Below are 27925 nucleotides of genomic sequence, written 5' to 3'. Positions count from 1 at the left end.
CCCTGTCTGCAAAGAGCTAAAAATCACTGAGAGCTGAAATCGCTTGGCGGGGGGCAGTGTTTCTGCCCAGCCTGCAAAAAACTGACAATTACTAAGAGACTGATGTGCAGAGGTCACAGTAGAGAGGTGGATGGAAGCAGAAGGTGACTGACGGTGAATGAGTGGCTGGGGAGGCAGACAGGTGCAGTGAGAGGCTGTGGAGAGGTGTGGCGAGAGTGGTGAGCAGGTGGCCAGCAGGGTGGCTGGCAGAGAGAGGTGGCAAGCAAGTGCCTGAGCAGCAGAGTGAGTAAGGTGCCTCTTTACCCACCCCCCCGCGCCACCCAGGGTGGGAGTTGAACCCTGCAGATGCATCTCTGAACTCTGGCTCTGCACTGACCAAGGACAGCAACTGTGAGTAGGGTTCAGAAAAGGGTCAGGCATGTGAAAGGGAATTTTGGGTTGCTGGACTTAAGAACCTGAGAGGAAAAGGACACTGGCCAACCTATGTGGGGGTGGGTATTTTGCTCATGGTTTGTGTTTATGAACATGGATGGTAGGTGAACAGCTGGCTTGGGCAGACTAGCCCCCCAGCCCCACCCCTTCCACCTGAGGCCCCTCCCCTTCTGTGCCCACCAGAGCCCAGCCCCCACTGTGGCCACTGGCTCCTGCCCATGCCCCCGGTCCCCTCATTGTGGCCACTCTAGCGCACCCCCCCCAGAGCACTGGGGGCTGGGCAGCACAACCCCCTCCTCTCCGGCCCGAGCAGAATGGTCCCAGCCTTTCCGGCCCCAGAATGCCAGGGGGCCGGATAGTGTGACCCCAGCTGTCCTTCCCCCAGAGCGCCAGGGGGCCAGGCAGCATGGCTCCAGCATTCCCAGCCCTGGAGCGCCAGGAAGCCAGGCAGCCATGGGAGAGCCAGCTGACTGCAGAGTGGGCGGGCCACATCTGGCTGTTTGGAGAGACTCAGCCTCCCCCTGCTTCTGATACCTGCCGTCCATGTTTCTGAACCCTGTTTGCGGTGTTTTCCCAAATTAACTCCGAATTACTTCCCTCCTTTATTAAAAGTTTCTTTTCTACACTCAGACTCTGTGCTTGCGAGTGGGGAAGTTTTACCTCTCAGAGGTGCCCAGGGGTGGTGTGTAATTTTCCCAGGTTACTGGGTGGGGGCTCGAGCCAGTTCTGTGTTGTATCGATGGAAAGGAACCCCTAGATACTGAACCCGGCCCTGGTTGCTGCTGGCTCCACCTGGCAGAAGGGTTACACCAGTACCAAAGGAAGGGGAGGGGTCGATGGGAAATCAGGACCCTGAGACTGACAGTCCCCAGGAGCAATGGGGAGAGGCCAATGCTCCAGGTCAGCCTGCTTGCTATTTAATAAATTGTATTTGCTTTGAACTGTATGAAATGATCAGTGGGTCGGGGAAGCGTCCAGTGCAGAGAGAGCCCCCTGGAGTGGGGACACCCTAGCCCCTGTCCTAGGTGACCACAGCAGGGTTGGGGTCCAGCCTTCCAGGAATCCTGGGCCCAGTCTTGTCGGGGTTACGAGGACTCTGCCAGACAGGAGAGTGGAAGGGGAGCCCTCCAGGGCAGGGAGGCCTCTGGGTAAAGGAAGTGGGAGCAAGGACTCAGATTCTTTCGCTCGCCCACTTCACCGGGGTAGTGTACAAGCCAGGAAAGTTCCACACAATAGCGGGGCCATTTCCCCGCTTACACACAGTAAGTAGGAATGGGGCTCATTTAGGGGCTGTGTAGCAGATTTACAGGATGTGCTGAGCTCCCCGCACCCCCGCCTTTATACCATCTCTCTCCTGTGGAGGAAAAATGGTCTGGGGCCTAAACTTTGGTCAAGTGAACTGTATGTATGGTCAGGTAAACTGTATGTGTGGCCTGGAGGAAGGAGAAAAGGGGGAGGAGTAAAAGGAGAAGGGTAGACAAAAATCATACAAGCAAGACTAACTGTAGTAACTATAAAAGCAGAACTAACTGTAAAAATTATAAAAAAGAATTAACCTTTGTAACAGACTATAATTAATAAATGCCAGGTAACAGAGGAAAAAACCACAAAGGGCAAATATAAGGAAAAACAGGAGAAAGCTCGCTTTGCTTTATTCCTTATATGGATGTAAAACTTTAAGGAAGTATATGTCATATTTGTGGTTTTATCCTATATAATCTCTCGCATTTTATCTGTCGAGGGAGGACGGGGCGGGGGTTGGATGTCTTGGCTGACTCCCCCATGCATGAAGGTTTAATTAATCAATAAAGGAGCCTCAGGCTGTCTAATCCAAAATCAACCGTCTGGTCAATTTTCCACAACAATTTGGGGGCTCATCCGGGATCCACAAAAAGCTCCCCCAAACCGGAGGACCATGGGCAATCTCCCACCAGACCCGGGGCCCATCTAAAAGGTAAAAAACATTTTAAAATCTCTATCGTGGGTTTCTGGTGGAGGATTTGCCCATAGGCTCAGGGTTGGGTGAGTTGCACGCTGAATCTAAACCTTTTGCTGACAGACACGCCTGACGCCCTTCCGTTTTGTCTTGTTCTGGTTGTTTTGTGTCTGTCCTAGGTACAGGGCTAAAACCCCCCAAGGTAGGGGCCACTACAAACCCCAGAAAATAAGTGCCCCCGAAGTAGCCCTAAGGTTAAGGTTGGCCAAAGCTACCACCAGCAATAGGCCGGTGGTGGAGGGGCTGTAAAACTAGCCGCCAGTAATTGGGGCTAAAAGCCAGTTTAAAGGGTGTGTCGTATGTTTCTAAATAAGTAGGGGTTGCAAGGTCCCCTACCCTTGTTTCCCTCCTAAAGCCCTAGGCTCCCTTCCCCGCTCGGAGTGCGAGGAAACCCTAAAAAACCGTCCACAAACTCCTAGGCAGTAGGGTAACTGTCTCCACTCTCTCAAAAACAAACTGGTGTCCTTTGCTGGGGGAGGGGTGTGCAAAATCCGAGCCTTTCCTGACCCCTTCTGGTCTGTATGCCCTGCAACCGAGTTCCCTTCCCCAGTTCCCCTCTTAAAGCCTTAGGCTCCCTCCCCCTCTTAAAGAGAGGGGGGCCCCTAAAAACCGCCCGCCGTGCCAAAGGCAGTAGGGCAAGCAACACCATTCTCCTAAAAACGGGCTGGTGATCTTTGCCAAAAGTGGTGTGTGCAAAAACCGCGCCTTTCCAAACCCTTTCTGGTATAAATGTCTAAATGTTGGGGTTTGGGTCACACTCAGTGACGAGCTGCCAAAATCGTAACAACCGGTTCCCTCCTCACCCCACGAGGGGGTCATGGCCCCCCCCGGACTCCTACCCCATCCAACCCCCCGCGTTCCTTGACCCACCCCACCCCAGGGACCCCACCCCATCCACCCCCCTTCCCTGTCCCCTGACTGCCCCCCGCCACTCCATCCAACCCCTCCTCTCATTCCTGATGGCCCCCCGGGACCCCTGCCCCATCCAACCACCCCTTCTTTCTCTCCCCTGACTGCCCCTGGAACCCCTGCCCCTGACTGCCCCCCACTGCCCCATCCAACCCCTGCTCCTTCCTGACTGCCCCCTGGGACCCTTGCCCCCATTCAATCCCCCTGTTCCCTGCCCTCTGACCGCCCCAACCCCTATCCACCTCCACACAACCCTCCGAACTCCCCTGCCCTCTCTCCAACATCCCCTCCCTGCTCCCTGCCCCCTTACTGCGCTGACTGGACTTGGCTGGCTGCGCTACAGTCCCGCCGCATCCGGAGCTGGGGGGCCGGGGCCACAGGGCCGGGGCAGGAGTAGCGATGCCGGAGCCCAGGGACCCGGGGCCGGGGCAGGAGTAGCGATGCCGGAGCCCGGAGACCCGGGGCCAGGGCAGGAGTCACGCGGCCGGAGCCCGGGGACGCGGATCCAGGGGACGCGGTGGGAGCCAGGCGGCCGGGGTCGGAGGACGCGGCGGAAGCCGGGCGACCGGCCAGAGCCAGGGAGGGCCGCGGCAGGAGCCGGGCGGCTGGGGAGGGCCGCGGCCAGAGCCGTGGGGCCGGACCACCGCCGCACCTGGAGCTGCGCTGCCGGAGCCGGGGACGCGGCCAGAGCTGGGCAGCTGGGGATGCGGGGCCTCCGCCGCGCCTGAACCCGTGCTGCCAGAGCCGGGCTGCGTCGCGCCACAGCAGGAGCTGGGCGGCCGGGGCCACGGCCGGAGACGGGCAGCCGCGGCCGGAGACGGATGGCCAGGGTTGCGGGGCCGGGCCGGACGGGGACGTGGCCGGAGACCTGCCGGGGCACATGGCCGTTCTCGCTCCCACCCTCCCCCTACCTTAGCTCCGTCTTCCTGGGCCTGAGCGGGAAGCCTGCTTGCTTCTCAGCCCTCCCAGGCTTCCCGCACGAACAGCTGATTCGCGGGAAGCAGGGGGAGGAGAAGCAGGACGGAGCGTTCATGGGAGGAGGCAGAGGCAGAGCTGAGGTGAGCTGGGGCCGCGGCGGGGAGCGCTTGTTAAATTTAAATGCCCTTTTAGAACCAGTTGTCCCATGCGGGACAACCGGTTCTAAAAGGGCTTTTAAATTTAACAACCGGTTCCCGCGAACCGGTGCGAACCGGCTCCAGCTCACCACTGGTCACACCTCGCCGGTATAAAAAGGGGGCACACAGTAAATGGTAAATGGTAAATGTTATATGTTTTGGTGGTGTATGTTTTGTCCACTGTGCTAGCCTATCTGTTAAATTAGCCCTTTGTGGGTGCCTGGCCACTTGGTTGTGGTTGTCTGTCAGGTATCCATAATGGGGGCAGGAGAATCTAAGCAAATTCCCATGCCAAAAAAGGGCACTCCTGCCGCGTACATGTACTCCAATTATGGTCCCTCAACCAGTAAAACTGGTACACTAAAAATCACCCTAGCCTGCAATTTCCCCCAAACGAAACTGGGCAGAAAGCTGTTGCCCAGCCCCCACCACCCCAAGGGCAAAAAATATCAAGCGCCTTAAGTATCAAAAGCCCTTACATGTACCCCTCAAACAGTGTCTCCCCGTACTAAAAAAATGTTCCCCTTCCGCCAATTCCCGAGCATTGGCGCTTCAGGTCAAAAAACCTTGGTGTCTGTGCATGCACCTTCTCTCCCAGAAGCGCTGAGCTCCCACAGCTGCAACGGGAGCTGCAGTTGGAGCTGCCGGTGCTCAGGACTTCTGGGAATCACAGGGCGGAGATGAGGGATAAGAAGGACAGACAGACGGACGGACATGCACAAAGGGGCTGGTGAGAGGCAGTCCCTGGAGACTGAAACTCTCTCCCCCTCTCGCCAGGACATGGCTCTGCCAACGTACTCCAGCGAGACGTTCCTCGATAGGCAAGAGGGGAGATCCAGATCCATCCAGTCCTTGGCCTCTGTGCTGATGGGGAAGATTAGTGCCTTTGACAGGATTGGGGGTGCTGGGTGGGGCCCCTGGGAACTGAGCTGAACCCCCCAATCTCGCTGCACTCAGGTGACACAGAATGGCTGTAGGACAGGCCTCAGGCATGGTTGAGACTGGTAGCTGGGCAGTGAGGGGGTGTCTCTCCTGTCTGCCATGTTGCATAGAGCTTGGTGAGGGGAGAGAAGACTCATTAAAATTATTATTACAGTAGCACTAGGGGGCCCCAGTTATACACTCATATTCACGGAGGTATAGATTTTAAGGCCAGGAGGCATCCTTGGGATCCTCTAGTCGGACCTGCTGTTTAGGTCAGAGAGTAATAGATCAGCACCCTGTGGTGCTCGGTGCTGTACAAACACAGAGCACAGCAAGATGGTCCTTGCCCCATAGCGCTTATAGACACAAAGCAACAGGTGGGGACAACAAAGAGACAGGAAGAGCACCAGGTAACAATGAGACAGCAGTGGCCAGCGTGGCAGGCAGAAGTCACAGCACACCAGTCCCCTAACCACCCTCAAGTTTCCCGTCGGCCCCGCAACAGAGGAGACTGTTACAAACTGACCCAGTTACACACTGTACAGTCCCCAGTCTGGTGTGAGTGGAGCCAATTGCTGCTTCCACACCAGCTGAGTCTAGGCAGGGGCTAGTCGCTGTTTCTGGGTCTATATAGCCCAACCCCAGGGTCAACCTCTTGTCTGATGCCCTTCCCTGGGATGTGGGACACTGTCATCCAGACCTGTAACCAGTGCTGAGACCTCCCCCAGCTCCAGCCATTTACACACGCTGCCCCAGAGCTCACCCAGCTGGGGGCACTCTGGCCTTCTCGTTTAACCCCTTCAGGGACAGCACGGTGGGGGAACCAGGCACACAGGCTTAACCGCAGCCACTTGACTCTTAAAGCACTTGAGAGCTACAGATCTCTGAAAACAACAGAAGTCCTGAGACGCCCCCTCCCCTCCTCTGATCTGCCCCTGTTCCCTCAGCTCATCTGTCCTGCCTGTATAGCTCATAGCCAGGTAATACAGCCCCCCGCTGATGTGTGTCCTTCCATCTTGCTTCAGCAACTTCTACCGGAAGGGGAGGGACAATCAGAGCCATATGAACAGAGCCTTGAGAGCCTGGGAGGGAGGGGGAGCAGCGGCGCGTGAATCAGCTGTTTCGCGCGCCGTGGAGGTGAGCTAGGGCGGCCGGGGCACATTTTTAGGGTGGCATTCTGGTGCCGGCCATGCCGCCCCTAAAAATGTGCCGCCCCAAGCACCAGCTCGTTTTGCTGGTGCCTAGAGCCGGCCCTGCATATGAAGATGCAGCTGAGAAGCACCCAGCAGCAGGGCCGGCTTTAGGTAGGGTTACCATACGTCCGGATTTTCCCGGACATGTCCGGCTTTTGGGGGTTCAAATCCCCGTCCGGGGGGAAATCCCCAAAAGCCGGGCATGTCCGGGAAAATCGGGAGGGAGGGATGGAGGGCTCGGTGCGGGGCCGGGCCGGGGTCGCGGGGCCGGGGGCATGGTGCCGGGCCGGGCGCGGGGCCGGGCGGGAAGCCGGGGGCGCGGTGCCGGGCCGGGAGCCGGGCAGGTAGGGGGGGGTGCGCCGGGCCGCGGGGCAGCGAGCCGGTCCGGGGTAGCGGGGGGGGGGGTGTGCGCCAGGCCGCGGGGCCGGGCGGGGAGCCGGTCCGGGGTAGCGGGGGGGGGGGGTGCGCCGGGTCGCGGGGCCGGGGGCATGGTGCCGGGCCGGGCGGGGAGCCGGGGGCGCGGTGCCAGGCCGGGAGCCGGGCGGTGCGCCGGGCCGCGGGGGGGTGCGCCGGGCCGCGGGCCGGTCCGGGGTAGCGGGGGGGTGCGCCGGGCCGCGGGGCCGGGCGGGGAGCCGGTCCGGGGTAGCGTGGGGGTGCGCCGGGCCGCGGGGCCGGGCGGGGAGCCGGTCCGGGGTAGCGGGGGGGGGTGCGCCGGGCCGCGGGGCCGGGCAGGGAGCCGGTCCGGGGTAGTGGGGGGGGTGCGCCGGGCCGCGGGCCGGTCCGGGGTAGCGGGGGGGTGCGCCGGGCCGCGGGGCCGTGAGCCGGTCCGGGGTAGCGGGGGGGGGGGTGCGCCGGGCCGTGGAGCCGGGAGCCGGGAGCCGGTCCGGGGTCGCGGGGCCGGGCCGCCGGGGCGGGGGCGTGGGCGGGACTGGGGGCGGGGCCGGGGCCCCGTGGAGTGTCCTCCATTTGGAGGCACAAAATATGGTAACCCTACTTTAGGCCGATTCCACCGATTCCCCTGAATTGGGCCCCGCCCTTCAGAGGGCCCCGCGCAGATCGGGCAGTGTCCCTGCCTCAAGCAAAGCTCTGAGGCTCTCCCGGAAGCAGCAGCTGTTGCTGCTAGGCAACGAGAGATGCTGGCCGGCGGGGGGGCTGAGGCAGAGGCAGCGGGGGCTGTTGCAGGTCAGGAGGGGGGAGGGGAGGAGAAGGCACATGTGCTTTGCAGCCTTCCCCTCCCCCCAGCCCTCACCTGGAGGAGACACCGAGGGGGCTTCCGGTCGGTGGGAGACAGGAATCTCGGCAGTGGACCTCACTCACTGAGCAGCTGCTGGGGCTCCGGTCGGTGAGAGTTTAACCCCGTGATTCCCCCTAGGTGTGTAATATTGGGTTGGTTTTGTGGTTTTCAGTGGTGTGGCTGTTTGAGGGTGAGTTTGTGCCTGCCTCTGTTTCAAAACTAAACTCGGGATCATGTAACCCAGGAAGAAAGCCCCGAGCCGGTACTTAGTGCTGTGAATTCCAGGTGGGGGGGGGGGGTTGGAGGAGGAAATCAAATACATCAAGAGGGGAGAATGCGAAAGGTCTGCAACACGGCAGGCTGAGACTTTTATCTCTCCCCCTTCCCCCGAGAGAGGGGGAACTGAGGCACGGAGTGATCTGATTCCCCTCCCCAAATTATTTTGCAAAGGAGGGGGACAGGGGGCTCCTATCCAAACCAGTTCCCTTCCCATCAACTCTGCTTCCCCTGCTGCAAGACCACTGTAGGGGCTGAATATTTCCATTAAACTCTGGCTCCTTCATTTGCCCTGCAACAATAAAATAGACCGGCTTGGGGGGGAGGAATATCCCCCCCAAAGCTGTGTGGACATTAAGGTTTTGGGGGGGGCACGATAATATTCTGGATCGATCAAACGCCCGCTCAGCTTTCTAGCCATCCAGCAGCTCTAGGGCAGGGAAGGAAGGTGCTCTTGGTGCAGAGTGGTCACAAAACAGGGGTGAATTTAGCGGGGGGGGGGGGGGCGGTTGAAATCCCACCCGATGCAGCCACACAGAATCTCTGGCGGCACTAGGAGAGGCCAGGAGTTGAAGCAGGTGGCCCGGGGGTGGGGGGACATTTGCCCTCAGTCCTGGGCTCTGGGATGGACTAGGCTGGGTGGGTGGTGGGTTCAGTCTAGTCTTCCAGCCTGTTGCTTTCTCTGGGATTTGTGGTTTTCATCTGGCTCCACCGAAAAGATCAAACAAGCCCAGTAGAAAAGGGGGGGTGAGAGAGGCAGGAAGGGGTTTGTAAGGGGTTAAAGTGACCCATCAACGAAAGAGTAAAATGAGAGTTTGACTGGGTTTCCCCCCAGCCACCACTCCTGCAAACAAGGGGCAGCCCCATCCCTCACCGAGGCTATGGTGAGGGGCAGCAGGGGAGGAAGAAAGCCACATGTGATGGCAGTCCCCTCCCCCACAGCACCCACCACCCCCTCTCCGGCCCCCAAACTCTGTCCCAGAGCCTGCACCCACCCCTCCGCACTCCCTCCCAGAGCCTGCACCCCTCCACCCATCCTGCACCCCACACCGTGCCCCAGCCCGGAGCCTGCACCCAAACTCTGTCCCACTCAGCCCTGGGCAAAGCTCTCCTTGGCTGGCTCCCGGCCCCTCTCCAAGGGTTGCAGCTGTCTGGAAGTGCCTGCCTTCCACACCTTCCTCATTCATTCAACAGGTCAATTGATTACAAAGTGGAGGGAAGATCTTATTCTACTTCTAGCAAAAAGACATTTTTCTTTTAATCTTAATTATACTACCTTAGGGGCCAGCTATAACATTACCAAGGTTCAATACAAAGTCATATAAAAGTTATACAAAAATGCATAATGCAGAGATTTATCTTCAACTGCACTGATTGACTGCTGTGTCCAGTAATATAGTGACCCTTGGGTCTTTGAATGAGGCTTTATACTTGGGGGGGCGAGCGGCGAGTGGGTGGGCAAGCGGCGGGTGGGCAAAGAGGCAAGCAGTGAGCCAGCAGGGGTTCTAGGGGCGGGCATGGGGGTTTCTGGCAGGGGAGGGAGAAGGTGAAAGGAGGCAAGTGGTTGGTGGGGGACTAACTAGGAGGGATGCAGTAAGCCAGCGGGGGGTTAGGGGGTGAAGAGGGGTGTGATGGTGGGGCCGAGCGGGGAGGGGTCGGGTCCTATTTTACTGCTGTGATCTGGTCACACTATGTGTGCTGTTTCTTCCGCCCCCACCCCCCAAACCTTCCTTTTTGGCCCACAGCTGTTTCGGCGGGGCAGCGCTGGGGAAGCAGGGTTTGTTTCCACAGGCCGGGAGGCACTGGCGGGGGGGGGAGGAGGGCACAATTTTATATTAATAAGGAAATATTTTATAAATTTTAATAAAATAAACATTATTGAAGAAAATCAGTTGTACAACTATCAAAACAAGAATTATTTTCCTAATATGAAAGTGAAAATCAGCTAATTAAAATATGACGCAACGTATGTAATATATCATTTTGTTATTATTTATATAGTCATGGAAAGTAAATAATACGTGGAAGAAATGAAAGGGTTCTTTTTAAGTGGCTTTTTTTTTAGTCATCCCTGCTGGGGCCCCGTCGATACTGTTTGAATTGGGCTCCGCACTTCCTAAAGCCGGCCCTGCCCAGCAGCTGTCTCCACCCATAGGAAGAATCCAAAAACCAATCTGCTGTGATTGCCAGCAGGATGGGAGATGCTGCTTATTTCTGATTGCTCCCTGGGCAGGGCTACTTGCTCTGAGGTTCGTTACTTGCTCTGAGGGTCGTTACTTCCTTTCTGGAAGCAGGCGTTGGAATCGGACTCTGAGAGTTTGGTGGCACTGTGACGGGTTCCTCACCCCCAGTGTCTGTGGCTGATTCAGTGTCAGGCAGAAGGTGGTGGAGGGAAGATGGGGCTCAGACCCCTCAACACCTCAGCATAGTGATCTGGCTCCCAGCCCATGGCCAATTCTGACTCCTGTCTCTGCTACCTGCCCCCAGAGACAGGCTGATCTTTCTCTCCTCTGTCCCTCTTTGATCTTCCTGCAGTCTGGCCAGTCCAAGCTCACCCCAGCAGCTGGCTGGATGATGCCAATCAGCAGGGCCCCATGCATTGCCAATAGCTGTTCTGCTCCTGACTTATTGTCCTATTCAGATTGTGGGCCTCAGATCCCAGAATCCACTTTTAATCCATCCGTGGTACCCAATCAGGTGCTCAGATACCACTGTGATGGGCGTTGCATAGGTACCTAGGTCGATAGGGCAGAGCCTTCTCTCAAGATGAGGCCGTCAGTAAAGGAGGAGAAATGAGCGCCATTCTGGAAAGATGAAGGTTCAGAGAGGGACTGAGCTAGGAGCTGGGTTTGCTCACTGGCCAGACACAGATTTCCCCCGTTCGGAACAAAATTCTCCCTCTGCTTTTACCTCCTCCTCTTAACTCTTATCTTTGCTGAAATCAACCTTTTCCCCTGAGAAATCTTAGTCGAATGAGTTGTTGCGATTTGCCTGATGAAAACAGTTAATTGCAATATTTCTTTCCCTTTCCTAAGACATACCTGAGACTGATCGAACCGCTGCCAAGCAGCCATGGGTGCTAAGTTCTCCAAAAAGGACATTGAAGAATTAGAAGCTGCTGCCAAAACAGGAAACCTCCCAGGAATAGCAACAAAGCTGAAGGTGTCTGTAGAGTTGATAGAAAACACCCAACTCCATATCGCTGTCACGGGAGAGTCGGGCTCCGGAAAATCGTCCTTTGTCAACGCCATCCGGGGACTGGGAGATGAAGATGAAGGTGCCGCTGAGACTGGGGTGGTAGAAACAACAATGGAGCCAAACGCTTACCCTGTACTCCCCAATGTAACAATATGGGACCTGCCAGGAATTGGGACTCCCAATTTTCAGCCAGACGAATACCTCAAAGAGGTAAAATTCAACAGCTACGACTTCTTCATCATCATCGCGTCAGAGCGCTTCACTTCCCACCACACCAGCCTCGCCCAGGAGATTCAGAAGATGGGGAAGAGGTTTTACTACGTGCGCTCCAAAGTGGATAATGACTTGAATGCTGGGAAAAGGAAAAAGAATTTCAACAAGGAGAGACTCCTGCAGGAGATCAGGGAGGACTGTATAGAGAACCTGAGAGAAGGGGGTGAGGCCTCCCCACGGGTTTTCCTGCTCTGCAGCTGGGAACCGCACAAGTACGATTTCCAGCTCCTGCAAGAGACACTGGAGAGGGAGCTGGACGCTCACAAGGGACTCGCTTTCATCCTGGCCCGGCCTGACATCTCGGAAAAGATTGTGAAAAAAAATAAAGTGAAACCACTGAAGCATAGATCGAAATGTGCCCCGGTCTCATCTGCTGTCGCTGCTGATCCTGACCCAGGTTTTACTTTTGCTTGTGATATTATCATAGGGCTTGAATCAGGGGGTTACATAGCAGGATGGTTTATCAGCACCTGTCCCGTGAGGCCATCTTGTTCTCTAAAATATCCACTATTTGCAAAAATTTAGTCTCTGGCTCTAATGCTTACATAGAAAACCTTCAGAATGTGACCCGCGTATAACCATTGCTGTGTTGTCTACCTGAGTCTGCAGAGAGCCTGAAACAATCACTCAGAGAGTGGGGAACTGCCCCACGCTCATCAGCTGAGGTGTTAACCTCGGTGATGATCGTTTAAATGGTGCCTTTGTGAATGATTTCGCTGCTGTTGACAGCAGGGGAGAGGGAGGAAAAGGAGAGTCTGCACAGTCTGCTGTGAGAGACGTCTGAAGTGGGCAGAGTTTAGTCTGAGGGCGGAGTTTGGGAAGGAACCACTAAGTCATTCCCCAGTCTGACTGCTCTGTGCCCTTGGGGCCATCCAGGGTTATTTACTTTTGCCTGAACAAGGCATTGGACGTTGATCTTTCCGATAAGCTCAGATGCCCGTCACAGAGCTGACCTCTGTTATTAACACACAAAAGTCATCGGTAAAGTTAAGGTGGCTCAGCAGAACCTCTGATCCAGAAACCCTTCCAGAGTAGGGAGCTGAAACCCTAACAGTAAAACCTCTGAGAACAAGGAAATGCAGAGTTAATCTAATGCCTCCCCACACCCCATGCCCCCTTTGATCCTCACCCCAAGGAGTTCCTCTCTAAGATCATGTTTAGTCTTGAGGAAAGAAGACTGAGGGGGGCCTGATAAGAGTCTTCAGACATTTTCAGGGCTGTTATAAAGAGGACGGTGATCAACTGTTCTCTGTGACCACTGAAGATAGGACTAGAAATAATGGACACAAACGGCAATAAGGAAGAATTAGATTAGATATTAGTCAGGCTACGATTTGGTCACGGAAGTCAAGGAATCCAGACAGCTCCATGACTTCGGCCCACGGCAGCTGGGAGCTGCAAGGTCCCTCTGCCACCTGCGGTGGTTCCCAGGAGCTCTGAGCCACTCTGGGCGGTGGGGGTAACCCACAGCTCCGAGCCGCAGGCGATGGGGGACCCCTGATCTCTGAGCCAGGGCCCTGCAGCTGTCCAGCTGCTGCAGGCTGTGTGGGGACTCTGTAGCTCCCCAGTTTGTCACAGATGTTTTCAATAAAAGTCACGGACAGGTCACGGGCTTCCATAAATTTTTCTTTAATGCCCGTGACCTGGCCGTGACTTTTACTAAAAATACCCATGCCAAAATCTTAGCCTCATTTATTAGGAAAATCTTTCCAACTCTCAGGGGAGTGAAGCTCTGGAGTTGGCTGCCACGGGAGGTTGTGGCAGCCCCGCCACGGGAGGTTTTCAAGAGCACGTTGGACAAACACGTGCCAGGGAAGGTCTAGGTCCTGCCTCAGCGCAGGGTGCTGAACTGGAGAACTGCTCGAGGGCCCTTCCACGGAGGTGGCAGTAGGAGAGACGAGGGGATGGGAGCTGGGGCGGATAGAGGGGAAGTGAGACCAAGGGATAGGAGCTAAGTGGGGTAGATGGGATTTGGGAACACAGGGGCAGGACCACAGGTGGGGTGGGGGGAGGAGGATGAGGGGGAGGGAGCTGAGGTGGGGTAGAGGGAAGTGGGGAAAAGGGAGGCAGGAGTTGAAAGGAAGGTGGGGGCAAGGGGGAGCTGACATGGACATAAAGGGAAATAGAGGCCAATAGAGGCAGGAGCTGAGGTTGAATGGGGGCACAAAGGGGAACCAGGGTGCCGGGGATGAGGTGGGGTGGGGGGATAGAGGGGAACATTCTGACCCGCAGACGTGGGGTCCCGCCTGTGCCTACTGTCTCCTGCTCTCTGGGGATGTATTGGAGCGTAGCTAAGGTTACTGACTGTATTACTATGAAATCTGTCTCAAATCAATAGTGATGTTTTTGGCCTAGGAGCAGTTTATGAATCTCTTGGTCCAGGATCGACTCTGTGTCAAGGAATCTTTTGTTCCACTTTTCCCTCAGTTACTCCTGTCACTGCAGTTGTTTTTCTTTTCAATGCCCCCCCCCCTTCACAATGAGACTCTGACGTCTGCGCTCTCCCAGTATGGGCAGGTAGCTTCTGCTATTAGGATGGTCCTACTGGGCTGTGTGAGCCTGGATGTGAGGCATGTCATGGTGATGTTCATTGTGATATGTAGGAAGGGTGGATGAGGTCATATCGGTTTTTGGACCAACTTCTGTTGGCAAAAGAGACAGGATTTCAAACCCCACAGAGCTCCAAAATGGATGCTGACTTGTATGTGGCTCAGACCTACCGGCCCAGCACGTACAGCAGAGCTTGAAGGCTTGTCCCTTTCACCAACAGAAGTTGGTCCAGCAAACGATATTACCTCACTTACCTTCTCGCTAATATCCTGGAACCAACACAGCTACGGCAACGCTGCAAACAATAGACTGGGAAATCATCCCATCCAAGGCTGGGAGGAATAGCTCAGTGGCTTGAGCATTGGCCAAACCCAGGGTTGTGAGTTCAATCCTTGAGGGGGCCACTTAGGGATCTGGGGCAAAAATCAGTACTTGGTCCTGCTAGTGAAGGCAGGGGGCTGGACTCGATGACCTTCCAGTTCTATGAGACAGGTGTATCTCCATATATTATATTATTATCCATTGTTACATTGCCATTACAAACTTGTGCATTTTAAACTCATGGTGTTGAAATTAACCTTGTCCCTCAACAAACTACAGATGAACCAGCTCTTGTGACGTTGTCTGATAAAATAACTAATTGCAATCTGTCTTTCCCTTTTCTAAGACTTGCAGCTAAAACCCAGTGACCCATTGCCAGCAACTTACACGCCAATGTTCTCCAAAGAGGACAGTGAAGAATTAGAAGCTGCTGCCAGAGCAGGAAACCTCCCAGAAATAGCAGCGAAACTGAAAAAGTCTCTGGAGTCATCAGAAAATACCCCACTGCACATTGCAGTCACAGGGAATTCAGGCTCTGGAAAATCATCCTTTGTCAATGCCATCTTGGGATTGGGAGATGAAGATGAAGGTGCCGCTGAGACTGGGGTGGTAGAAACAACGATGGAGCCAAAGGCTTATCCACACCCTGTACTCCCCAACGTAACGATGTGGGACCTGCCAGGAATCGGGACACCCAATTTTCAGCCAGACAAATACCTCAAGCAGGTAAAATTCAACAACTTCGACTTCTTCATCATCATCGCCTCAGAGCGCTTCACTTCCCACCACACCAGCCTCGCCCAGGAGATTCACAAGATGGGGAAGAGGTTTTATTATGTGCGCTCCAAAGTGGATGCCGACTTGTACGCAGCTCAGATCCGCCGGCCCAGCACCTACAATGAGGAACAGATCCTGCAGGTCATCCGAGAGAACTGCATCAAGAACCTGAGGGAAGCAGGTGAGGCCTCCCCACGGGTTTTCCTGATCTCCAGTTGGGAACTGCTTAAATATGATTTCCACTTCCTGCAGGAGACACTGGAGCGGGAACTGGATGCTCACAAAAGACTCACTTTCATCCTGGCCCTGCCCAACATCTCGGCAAAGATCCTGGAAAAGAAAAAGGCTAAACTGCAGAAGCAGATATGGAAACTAGCCCTTGTGTCTTCTGCTGCCGCTGCCATCCCTCTCCCAGGTCTCGGTCTTGCTTGTGATATTATCATCCTGGTGACATCCATGAGACGTTACTGTAAGGCCTTTGGACTGGATACAACCTCACTTACTAATCTCGCCAACAGGGTGGGGACAACCGTCCCAGAGCTGAGGGCGGTTATAAAGTCCCCACTGGCTGCAGAAATATCTAAAGAGCTTGTAATCAAGCTGCTAAGCAAGGCTGCATGTGGTGCAGCGATGGCAGCTGAAACGGCTCTGAGTTTTATCCCAGTACCAGTGGTGGGGTCTCTGCTGGCTGCAGGAGTTTCTTTTGGGACCACGTACTACATGCTGCAGAGCTTTCTGAATGAGGCTGCGGAAGATGCTCAGAAAGTTCTGAGCAAGGCTCTTGAGGATGAAAAATTCAAATAAGAGCAAACAATCCAGTGCATCAAATATCATAAGAACATAAGAACGGCCGTACCGGGTCAGACCAAAGGTCCATCTAGCCCAGTGTCCTGTCTACCGACAGTGGCCAATGCCAGGTGCCCCAGAGGGAGTGAACCTAACAGGCAATGATCAAGTGATCTCTCTCCTGCCATCCATCTCCACCCTCTGACAAACAGAGGCTAGGGACACCATTCCTTACCCAGCCTGGCTAATAGCCATTAATGGACTTAACCACCATCAAAAATTCTTAAAGTGATTGCAAAAAAATGAGAGAGAGCCCAGATGAGATTTCCAGGGTTTCTGATTGGGATGTTTTAACCATTGCATTAAAGATGTATCAGTGAACTCCAGTTATATAGGCTTAGCTGAGGAAATGGTTATCTATCACCAGTGCAGAGGGTCTCCTGAAGCGGATTCAGTGCCGGAAACATGTTACCAATGAACAGCATCACCAACAAGGGATGTTTTCTGCTTCCATTTCTGTTTTCTTTTTCATTTTCCCTCTGCCATTAAGTGTCAGGTTAAATGGTTCCTGTCTTCAGCCCCTGGGAAAACAGTTATTTGGAGAAGTAAGATGATGCCCCAGAAAATCTTCTTTTTTATCCCATCTCCTAGAACTGGAAGGGACCCTGAAAGGTCATCAAGTCCAGCCCCCTGCCTTCACTAGCAGGACCAAGTACTGATTTTTGCCCCAGATCCCCAAGTGGCCCCCTCAAGGATTGAACTCACAACCTTGGGTTTAGCAGGCCAATGCTCAAACCACTGAGCTATCCCTCCCCCCTTATTTGCTGTATTGCTGCAGCATAAATCAATCATCAGGCCCCACTGCGGTAGGTGCTGTGCAAACACATAAAGGGCTTCACTCAAGTGTGGTGGTGCTTTCAACTTGGCGGTTTAGCTGGCCTGAGAGGCGCTATAGGCTAAAACTGGAGTGACTCCTGCTCATCAGCTGCTAATGTAACGGGGCAAGGGGAGGCAGGAGCAATTATCCTTCACTGACAAACAAATCTTATTAATGCAGAGTTCAGCTCGCCTGGCAATAGCTTGGGCCCTTCCAGAACAGCGAGTTCAGCAAAACTCCAGCCTGTGAACACCAGGAAATACAGAGTTAGCTACAAGCCCCCACACCCTTAACTCTGCCCTCTTTCAGTGATGCCCCAGTACACCCCTAACACACATACTCACCCTCTGCGTTTGCAGACAGTGCATGTCCCTCAGGGAATAGGGCCCATGTCAGCTGCAGCACAAATTCAAACACCTTCCCTGTGCTAAGGCAGACCTTGTGTTTAGATGAGCTGTACTGACCAGGAGCTACCTACACCTGTTCTACAGTCAGACACTGAGTCTACCCCCAGAAACAACCCCCCATTTGCTCAGTTTTACATCCCCTTCACCCTTCTGCACACAGAGCATCTACCATTGCACTTTTGCTTACTCTTCCAGGAAGACCACGGTGTCCCGCTATGACACAACCAATACAATGGAGCACTGAAATGGTGCATACTGGATCCCCCAAGGAACATGTGCTCCTCTTTCCATTGATCACACACCCAGAGGGGAGGAGGGATCGCCTCATATCACAGTCATTCCTCTACCACGCTGCTCCAGCTAATGCCTCCATCAATCAGTACAGCTGCACCTAGCAGGGTGATTGCACAGCTGGAGTTACAGACAATTCCCAGTGGCTGTTGCCAGCTCCGGGGTGCTGAGTTCGGGTTGTCTGGGCGTTTACCTCTACTCTGTATTTCCTGGCTTTCAGACGTTTGAGCTGTGCTGAACTGGATGTTTTGGAAAGGCCCAATGTACCTCTGGGCAACCACAACTCTGCCGGAACCATGTTTTTAGTCAAGCAGGCTCCTGGGTGTTTCCTACAGGAAGAGAAATGTTTGTAGGAGTTCATGGTCATTTAGGCAGTTGTAATTATCATGCAGATGTGCAGCTGAGGCACCCTATGGCCAGGTAATGCTAATACCTAAATCTTACACAGTGCTTTTCACCAGGACATCTCAAAGAATTGTATAGCATTGTCCCCCATTCATGGACGGGAAACTGAGGCATGGGGAAGGGAAGTGACTTGCCCAAGGTCACCCAGCAGGCCAGTGGCAGAGCTAGGGATAGTCCCAGTCCCGGGGTCTCCCACTAGGCCACGCAGTTGCCATGTGACTCCTCAGGGCTCCTCCCCTCTCCTGTACATTGTGTTACAGTGTGATGGGGATAATGGTTCCACTGCGACATGTTTGCAGTGTGTAGCTGCTAATAGGGTCAGTGAGAGAAATCTCAGCCATGGTCTATGTCCCAGATCTTTGACAGTTTTAGCGTTACCCTATTTCAAGTTCCCAAATAGAGAACACTGCCACGGGCAGAGGGGGTTGGAGGGGGACGAGGGTACAAGTTTCTACTAAACAGTTTCTTTTTACCTTGACTACCTAACATTTATCAACAACAAGTGTAAAGGCCTCAAAAATAAATGTACAGCAAATTGAAATGTACCTTTTTACATGCAGTCAGGCCTTTTCTACTGCATCTCTTCCTGTTGTACCCAGGCACATTCCTCGGTAGAGCGAATCTTCCTCAGCAGTGGTTGGTTGCTCACCAAGTAGCCATGAAAATCGTTGGAAGATGTGTGCCTAACGCTGTACTGTACAAGCAGGAACTCTTTCAATGACTCATCAGTCAGTACCGGGCCCACTGTGACTTCGGGGCAGCTGCTGACAGCAGCACTGCCTCCAGAGCTCGGGGCCCAGCCAGCAGCTGCCACTTTCTGGCCACCCCACTCTGAAGGCAGCCAGTGCGCTGCACCACACTGCCCCCCTGCCCAGAGACCGCCCCCCACAGTCCCCTATGCCCAGCACTCCTGCCGCCCAGAGACCTCTCCAAGACCACGCCACCACCCTCTGCCCAGCGCCTCTCCATCCACAGACCCCCCCACTGCCCAGCACCCCCCCACAGATCCCCCACTGCCCAGTGCCCCCCCACAGATCTTCCACTGCCCAGCGCCCCCCCACAGATCTTCCACTGCCCAGCACCCCAAAACACGCAAACCTCCCCCCTGCCCAGCACCCCACCCCCTCACTGCCCAGCACCCCGCCACAGATCCCCCACAGCCCAGTGCCCCCCCACAGATCTCCCACTGCCCAGCACCCCAAAACACACAAACCTCCTCACTGCCCAGCACCCCGCCACAGATCCCCCACTGCCCAGTGCCCCCCCACAGATCTCCCACTGCCCAAAACACACAAACCTCCCCCGACCAGCACCCCCACCCCCTCACTGCCCAGCACACCCCCCCCCTACAAACCCCCGAGACCCACTTCCCTGCGCCCTGCCCCCCAGCCGCACTCAGCGGCCCCGTTACAATGTCCAGCAGGCTGAGCCGGCAGCACGGCCAGGGCCGGTCCCGGTCGGGAATCGCTCCAGCCCCCCGCGAGTGGCACGATCAGCCAGGCCAGAGCTGGAGTGGGGCCTTCAGTACCCACTTGCCTGGCTGGGGGGGGGGGGGGGGGGAGAGGGGAAGGGGGCAACGACAATGGGTTAAATAACTATGCTCAGCTGCTGCCACGCTGGGGAGCAGGGCAGACCCCTGGGACGCAACCCCCGAGAGCCCACCTAGCCCGGCCACAGGCAGCATCCCTGCCCAGCCCACATGGCAGAGCCCAGCTGCTGGGCAGTGAGCCCCCTACAGGCAAGCAGAACCTGCTGGCTGGGAGCCACTGGCACAGCAAGGCCTGGGCACTGGACTGGGCGAGGGGCCAGTGGTCCCAGCTGTGTGGATGGGCTAAACGGGTCCATAATGGGCCCCTTCCCCGTGTGGGCCTGGCGCCATTGGTGCCATTATAAACCCAGTACTGGTCACCGCTCAGCCATGGGGCAGATCCCATCCCCAGGGCCGGCCTTACATGTGGGCGACCCCCAGGGTGCCCTGGTCAAGAGGGTGTTAACAATAACCATTTTGATTCAAAGAGTTCAGGCACAACTGTCTCTGCAAGCTAGAAAAGTTGGGGCTAAAGGTTAAGGGTCAAGTACATGTTCATCTCGGATACTGTGGTCCAGAGGCATGGGGGCTGCCCAAAGCCCGTAGCGCTCGGCTCTTAAACAGAGCCGAAGAGTCAGGGGAGGAGCAGAGCCGCCGCAGCCGGAGGCTCTGCTCCTCCCCTGACTCTTCGGCTCTGGTTAAGAGCCGAGCTGCCCGAGCGCTACCGGCTTCGGGCAGCCCCCATGCCTCCGGACCCTGCGCCGCCGGAGCCCAGGAGGGGAAGTGCCCGGCCAGCATTTTCCCTGACATGTTCGGCTTTTTGGCAATTCCCCCCGGGAAAAACCGGACGTATGGTAACCCTAGTTTCTGGCTTTGTCACTGATTTTAATAAAAATCATCGAGGCTTTGCTTTGCCTTCATTGCGTGTGTCCTCATCATTCACCCCGAGGTTCCCGACGAGATATTGAACTCATTGGTTTAGTTCTGTGTAGCCTGATTCTGGGACAAGAACCCTCTTCCCCTCAGCTCATTCATCACTTCAGTGGGCAACCAATGCAGGTGTTCTGAACCATTCAATGTATCAGGCAACACGGAAAAAAAGACCGAGTGGGAATCCAACTGTGCAACAAGCTTCTTACATCTGTCTGAGCTACAGGCACGGTGCTCCCAGAGCTCGGGTGCTGTGTTCCTCCCCACCTCAGGGTGAGTGGAAAGCAGAGCCACCCCCCACCCCCGAATGCAAATATGCTGCAGACATGTCACCCCCCTGCCCGAGAGAAAAGGGACGCGGTGTTTGTGGCTCATTCGGGCTGTGCCATCACTGCTCAGCACAATCCCCTCCCCCAGCCGGGATAAGAACCCAGGAGTCCTGACTCCCAGCTCCACTCCACCCCCTGCTCTAACCCATTAGACCCCATTCCCCTCCCAGAGCTGGGGATAGAACCCATCAGTCCAGACCCCCAGCCATTCCTGCTGTAACCCACTAACCCTCACTCCCTTCCCATGGCTGAGGATAGAACCCAGGAGTCCTGGCTCCCAGCCCCCCGCTGTAACCCCCTAGACCCCCATTCCCCTCCCAGAGCTGGGGATAGAACCCATCAGTCCAGACCCCCAGCCATTCCTGCTGTAACCCACTAACCTTCACTCCCTTCCCATGGCTGAGGATAGAACCCAGGAGTCCTGACTCCCAGCCCCCCTTGCTCTAACCATAGAGAATCCCCACCATGTAAAGACTCTAATTACAGAGAGACCGCACACACCCCACGGGAAAGCCGTAACCATAGAGAGACCCCCCCACCATGGCAGGACTGTACCCATATTTCCACAGCACCTCCAGCATTCCAAACCTGCAGCCTGTCCATGCACGGGGTGCAAACAGGCAGCTCCCTGAACCCCCTCTCCCTTCCCGGTGCCACTTCCCCCCAACCCCCCGCCCCCAGCCACAAAATCCTGGGTCGGGGCAGCTCCGGCCCTTTCTCTCCCCAGCCCGGACCCCCCATTACTCTCCCCTTATACGGGGGACAAAGTCCCTGACACACCATGGCCCAGGGCCGCTAGAGGGCAAATGCAGATGGGAGAGGTGGGGAATTATTTGTAGTCTGAATTTGTCTAGCTTCAGCTTCCAACCCCTGGGTCTGGTTCTGTCTTTGTCTAACCCTGTCAAAAATTCCTCTAATACATGGATGGGCAAACTACAGCCCTCGGGCCGGAGCCATTTTAAGCTGGCCCGCAATCTCCCGCTGGGGAGGGGGTGGGGGCCACACCACGCGGCTCGGCCCCGCTCCAGCCGGGGCACTGGGCCGGGGGTTGCACCACACATAGGAGCCGGAGAAGGGACATGTCACTGCTTCCGGGAGCCGCTTGAGGCAAGTGCCGCTTGGAGCCTGCACCCCTGAGCCCCTCCCCAGGCCCCAACCCCCTGCCCCAGCCCTGATCCCCCTCCCGCTCTCCAAACCCCTCGATCCCAGCCCAGAGCTCCCTCCTGCATCCCAAACCTCTCATCCCCAGCTCCACCCCAGAGCCCGCATCCCCAACCAGAGTCCTCACCCCCTCCTGCATCCCAAACCTCTCATCCGCAGCCCCACTCCAGAGCCCGCACCCCCAGCCGGGACCTGCACCCCTTCCGCATCCCAACCCCAATTTTGTCAGCATTCATGGCCCGCCATACAATTTCTATTCCCCAATGTGACCCTCAGGCCAAAACATTTGCCCACGCCCCCCTAGTAAAATCAGTCTCCCCACAGAGTTTCTTACAGACAATGATCAAGGCACCGCTTAACCTTCTCTTGGATAAACCAATCCGATCGTGCTTTCAGGGTCAGGCATGTTATCCTTGTAGCTTTTTCAACACCCTTTTGGAACGTGCCAACACCAGACCTGGACCCCATATTCCAGCCGAGGACTCCAACTGGAGCTGCAGCTGAAATCTGCCCAGATGATGAAGCCGGTGCGGCGTCTGGGAGTTTGTTTATTACGGGTAGAGCCCTGCGCTGATACAAAACTGTGTCTCCATATCCGATGTGCGCTCCGCAAAAATTATCGGTGGAGATCTGCAGATATGAGCGGCTTTGCAGGGCTTTACATCGGGGCAGGCTGAGGTTTTGAGGCACCCTCCAGCCCTGCCAGAGCCGGGCTGGGGAGGGCTGCATGGGCAGCTGTAGGGAGCCGGTGCGGAAACGTGGACCCTCCACCTGCCCTCGGCTGGGTTGGGAGCCTGGGGGGCGGGAACACGGCAGGGAGTGGAGGGTCTGCCGCGGCTCCCCAGAGCTCCCCAGCTGGGCTCCACGCTGGCCTGGCCGGGGGGGGAAGGAGGTGACCTGTGGAGCTGCCCCGGGGCTGCTCCGGGCCCCCATCCAGGGCAGGTGGAGGGTCTGCAGCTGCTCCCTACAGCTGCCCACCCGGCTCTTACCATGCCCAGGATGAAGCTGCAACCCCCTCCCTTCCCCAGCCACCGGAGCCAGGCCGGGGAGAGCTGCGCTGGCAACTGTGGGGAGCCTGGGTCCCTCCACTTGCCCAGGGCAGGTGGAGGGTCCACACTGCGGTTCCTCACAGCTGCCCAAACGGCTTTTGCTGTCAGAGCCCTGTGCGGATACAAAATTGGTATCCGCCTCCACCCGGGTATCGCAAAAATGGTCTAAGTTATACAGCGGATCCCTACGGATTTGCAGGGCTCTAGTGATGGGTGCACGTTCCCAGCTGCGTATGGCAGTGATACTGAGGGCTCTTTCCCCTGCCGAGCGCGACTGTGGATACCAGTGAGATCCCCGTATCTCAAGCCAGAGAGATGCCCAAGAAGCTGCAGGCAGCGGCGTGTGTTTAATGCACCTTTATTAAACCAGCGCAGTGACTGTCAACCCAAAGGCAAGAAATACCGAGATTAGGGAATAAAGGTAAATGCGATACGCGCTGGCTGGCGGGGGTGGAATGTAACGGCGTTATTACGTTAAACATGATCTGCGGCAGGGAGTGAATGAGTCAATAAAGCGTCACAAGATGGCAAGACGATGTGATTAGAATTGATACTGACTGCCAGCCTGTTGATACAGCGATGGCACACGGTACCCGGCCAATCATTGTGAGTTGTTTGTATTACGGTAGCAAATAGAAACCAGGGCCCCATTGTGCCAGGCACTATACGAAGACATAACACAAAGACAGTCCCTCCCAGAAGCACTATTGGCAATAGGTCAATTCAAGAAACAGGCCAAGAAAAAGTGCAAGGAAACAAACAGATGATACTGGTCAGCGTGAAACACCCCACACAGCACACCACTGCCCCAGCATTGCAGCTAAATGCCACTGATCAGATTCACAGGGCAGCATTTTACTGAGGCTTTTAGGCCTTGTCTTCAAAGGCCAGGTGTACTGGGCCCGCTGCTCTAATCCCCTGCCCCAGGGACGCTCCTGTGCCGGTAGAACAGTGACATTCTCCGGCTCAGCTTAAACCCCCCCCCCCCCAAGTGACATCAACGAAACTGAAAGAAAGTCACTGTTCTGCCGGAGTGAGAGCGTCCACACACGAGGTTACACCAGGATCATTCTATCGGTTTCAATTCACACCTTAGGTTATACCGAAAAACTTTCCCATGAGGACAAGGCCTTTAGCTTCTAACCTGCAATGGAGCTACAGCCGACTGACCCCAGCTGGGATCTGGCCCCATTGACTCCAATGGAGTGGCAGCTGATTTGACCCAGTGTGCGGATCCGGTCCATTCATGGTTGTAAGGTGCTCAGATTCCGAAGGGATGGAGGAGCCCAGCGGGTCCTAGGTTGATAGAACCGGATTCGGTATAATTTTATTTTTGTTGTATGCATGTCAAGAAGGAAGCTGCCTCATTCCTTGTGTGGTAAAACTTCAGGAGCGTTGAGCTGTCACCGAGTCTGTCTCCTTCATGATGGGGGCTTTGACTGGTGTGCAACGGCGCCCCAGATGGTTTATGGGGGCTGAACATGCAACTCCTGGAGGGAGAAGCATGAATCTTTCCTGCCTGAAATCAAAGATTGTGTCTTCTAGACAGCAGCAGGCTCATCCAATGCAACACCAAATCCTAGATGGTGTTTTCCCTTTCTGCCTCCAGTGCTTTGCTCAGAAGCCGCTGGGTGTCGTCAGCTACAGAGGCCAAATGCTTCCGCAGCATGAAGGACGTGGTAACCAGCGCCACCCCTCCTGACACCATGGCACCAGATACCGGACGGCGCTCCGACGAATATTCCGCTACCATCACGGCGGTCCCCACCGAATCCAACAACAGCTTCAGAGCCATCATGGCAGTTATTCCCAAGGACGTCATCACGGCCGTCAGCTCCAGCACAGACTTCCCAATCTGCCGGGCGAGAGCAGAGAGGGACCTGTCATCCACCCCGAAGATGATGTAGTATCGGGACAGGTGTTTCCTGAAGATGAAGAAGGTGCCCAAGAAAGCGAGGCCTGGGACAGGAATGGCAGCGAGAAGACATGAGAAAGGGCTATTTTCCAAATCTCCCCCTTCGGGGCGGCTTTTTTCTGGTTGATGATGGGCGAGGCGACAGCAGGCAGGCTAAGCAGGAAGGCGTCTCTCTTCAGGCACGGCAGCTCCATCTGCAAAGTTTGTCGCAGGAGTGGGAAATCGTAGCGGTTGGGTTCCCAGCTGGACACGACAAAAACCAGTGGGTGGCCCACTCCTTCAGCAGCTACGCCTCTCCTGCAATCCTCCCTGATCTGCTCCAGGATCCTCTCCTCGTTGTAGCTGGAGGGATGCTGCCTCCTGGAAGCGTCCAGGTCCATGTCGGCTTTGGAGCGCACAAAGTAGAATCTCTTGCCCATTCTCTGGATTTCACGGACCAGCCTGGCGTGGTCGGAGCGGAAGCGCTGGGAGCCGACGATGATGAAGAAATCGTATTGGCTCAAATTGAGCGCCTCACAGTAGGTGTTTAGAGGGAAATAGGGCGTCCCCACCCCTGGCAGGTCCCAGAGGGTGACGCCTGGGAGGACGGGATCTTGATAAGCCACCGGCATCGTCATGGTATCGAGCATCCCGGTTTCAGCAGCGCCTTCATCACCAGCACGTAGCCCCCGCATGGTGTTGATGAGGGAGGACTTCCCGGAGCCCGACTCCCCCGTGATGGCGATGTGGAGGGTGTGGCTATTAAACGACTCTGGTGTTCTCTGCTGCACATTAGAAATCGCATCTGTCAGGTTCCCTTGATAGACAGCGGCTCTGAACCCATCGAGAGCCATGGCGCTCAGTCTGCGGTAGAGAAGAAGAAGCATTTTAGCTCCTAGTTAAGGCTACGTCCGGAAAATCCTGCGCCAACAGTGCAGTGTCAAGCCCTCAAAAGTTAGGAAAAGGCACATTTATGGTGGCCCATGTAACCTTAACTCTACCCCTTGCATATCTGACCCATGCACTGAATGAGGCAGGGGCAGTGTGGAAAAAACAGGACTTGTTTGGTTTTAATCCTTATTTATTATTTGTAGTGTAATGCATAGAAACGCCGACCGAGATCGGGACCCCATTGTGCCGGGTGCTGCACAGACCCCGACCGAGCTCAGGGGCCCGTTGTGTCAGGTGCTGCACAGACCCTGGCTGAGATCAGGGCCCCGTTGTGTCAGGTGCTGCACAGACCCCGACCGAGATCAGGGGCCCGTTGTGTCAGGTGCTGCACAGACCCCGACCGAGATCAGGGCCCCGTTGTGTCAGGTGCTGTACAGACCCCGACCGAGATCAGGGCCCCGTTGTGTCAGGTGCTGCACAGACCCCGACCGAGATCAGGGGCCCGTTGTGTCAGGTGCTGTACAGACCCCGACCAAGATCAGGGGCCCGTTGTGTCAGGTGCCGCACAGACCCTGGCTGAGATCAGGGCCTCCATTATTCTGAGCGCTGCGCAGCCGCACAGGTGAGAATTTTCACTAGATCTCAGCTCCCACGAACTCTCGGAAATAAGTGGGGAGATTTTCGAGCCAGCCCAGCACCCTGCCGCTGACGGGGACAATATCTCAGCTGTGAACAGGCAGAGCCAGGCTCAGACCCAGCCTTCTCCCTTGGCTGCTCTCTAGACACAGGAGCCGTGGGGAGCCCTGCAGCTGCTCTCGCTCGCCCCAAAGGCCTGGCAGGAAGACGGGGAGCGCACGGCTCTCTCCGCCCCCATCCCAGCTCCGCGCACAGGAACAGAGGACACCGGAATTGGGGCCCGGCTATTTCAACTGAAGCCAAGGGGGAGTCTGAGGACCCAGAGCTGGGCACAGTTTTTTCAGCCGCAACTTTTGCAGGTGAAAAATGCAGATTCATGGATTGCGGAGCCGGAAGGGGACTGCCCTGGGGCCCATCTAATCCGCCCGCCCGTGGGTCACAGGCCAGACACCGTCCCCAGCACGAGTTCCTCTGCAGGGCGGCCTAGCAGCTGCCCCTAACACAGCCCCAAACTGCAGCCACACCAGGGGAGGAGCGAAGGGGGCCCGGGGGCCGGGTGTTCCCCAGGGACTGACAGGAGAGGGGATGTGCCAGTGTACAGGGGGGGTGGAAAATGGCTAACACACACACACACACACACACGCCGGTGCATGGCAGATTCACAGAGGGCAGATAGCACACACGCTCAGTGCAAGGCACAGATACATGGTGCAGAGACCCGACACGCTCGGTGCACGGCACAGACACACGGTCCAGAGACCCGACATGCTCGGTGCAAGACGCAGACACACGGTGCAGAGACCTGACACGCTCAGTGCACGGCACAGACACACATGGTGCAGAGACCGGACACGCTCAGTGCATGGCACAGACACACGGTGCAGAGACCCGACACGCTCAGTGCATGGCGCAGACACACGGTGCAGAGACCCGACACACTCGGGGTAGGGCACAGAAACACGGTGCAGAGACCGGACACACTCGGGGTAGGGCACAGACACACATGGTGCAGAGACCCGACACACTCGGGGTAGGGCACAGACACACGGTGCAGAGACCGGACACGCTCAGTGCACGGCGCAGACACACGGTGCAGAGACCCGACACGCTCGGTGCACGGCACAGACACACGGTGCAGAGACCCGACACACTCGGGGTAGGGCACAGACACACGGTGCAGAGACCCGACACACTCGGGGTAGGGCACAGAAACACGGTGCAGAGACCCGACACACTCGGGGTAGGGCACAGACACACGGTGCAGAGACCCGACACACTCGGGGTAGGGCACAGACACACGGTGCAGAGACCGGACACGCTCAGTGCACGGCGCAGACACACGGTGCAGAGACCCGACACGCTCGGTGCACGGCACAGACACACGGTGCAGAGACCCGACACACTCGGGGTAGGGCACAGACACACGGTGCAGAGACCCGACACACTCGGTGCATGGCATAGACACACGGTGCAGAGACCCGACACACTCGGGGTAGGGCACAGACACACGGTGCAGAGACCCGACACACTCGGGGTAGGGCAC

The 27925-nt window shown here is 56.2% G+C and overlaps 1 protein-coding gene and 1 pseudogene across 3 annotated transcripts; one reads left to right on the top strand and one right to left on the bottom strand.

Annotated features, from left to right (window-relative positions):
- The first annotated feature begins 2172 nt into the window (after positions 1-2172).
- Positions 2173-18509, top strand: LOC101940628 (interferon-inducible GTPase 5-like). 3 transcript variants are annotated; one of them, XM_065574571.1, is made up of 3 exons: positions 2173-2386; positions 11115-11947; positions 14768-18509. In XM_065574571.1, exons 2-3 carry the CDS (start codon positions 11152-11154, stop codon positions 16000-16002), a joined length of 2031 nt encoding a protein of 676 aa, XP_065430643.1. In that variant the 5' UTR covers positions 2173-2386; positions 11115-11151; the 3' UTR covers positions 16003-18509. The 3 variants fall into 3 exon arrangements, with proteins under 3 accessions (XP_065430643.1, XP_065430644.1, XP_065430642.1); XM_065574572.1 differs by lacking the exon at positions 2173-2386 and adding an exon at positions 7757-7907; XM_065574570.1 differs by lacking the exon at positions 2173-2386 and adding an exon at positions 7762-7941.
- Positions 18510-23303: 4794 nt separating this feature from the next.
- LOC135976691 (interferon-inducible GTPase 5-like) lies at positions 23304-26096 on the bottom strand (annotated as a pseudogene).
- Between the last annotated feature and the right edge of the window lie 1829 nt (positions 26097-27925).

Source organism: Chrysemys picta, chromosome 20, assembly GCF_011386835.1.
Source record: "Chrysemys picta bellii isolate R12L10 chromosome 20, ASM1138683v2, whole genome shotgun sequence".
In the NCBI taxonomy this organism is placed as follows: Eukaryota; Metazoa; Chordata; order Testudines; family Emydidae; genus Chrysemys; species Chrysemys picta.
This window is presented reverse-complemented; position numbering and strand designations above follow the sequence as displayed.

Bases quoted from the DNA above. Each gene is read 5' to 3' on its own strand.
- LOC101940628 (XM_065574571.1), top strand. From the start codon at position 11,152: ATGGGTGCTAAGTTCTCCAAAAAGGACATTGAAGAATTAGAAGCTGCT. The intron at 11,948-14,767 runs GTTTTACTTTTG...CCCTTTTCTAAG, and splicing joins CGCTGCTGATCCTGACCCAG to ACTTGCAGCTAAAACCCAGT.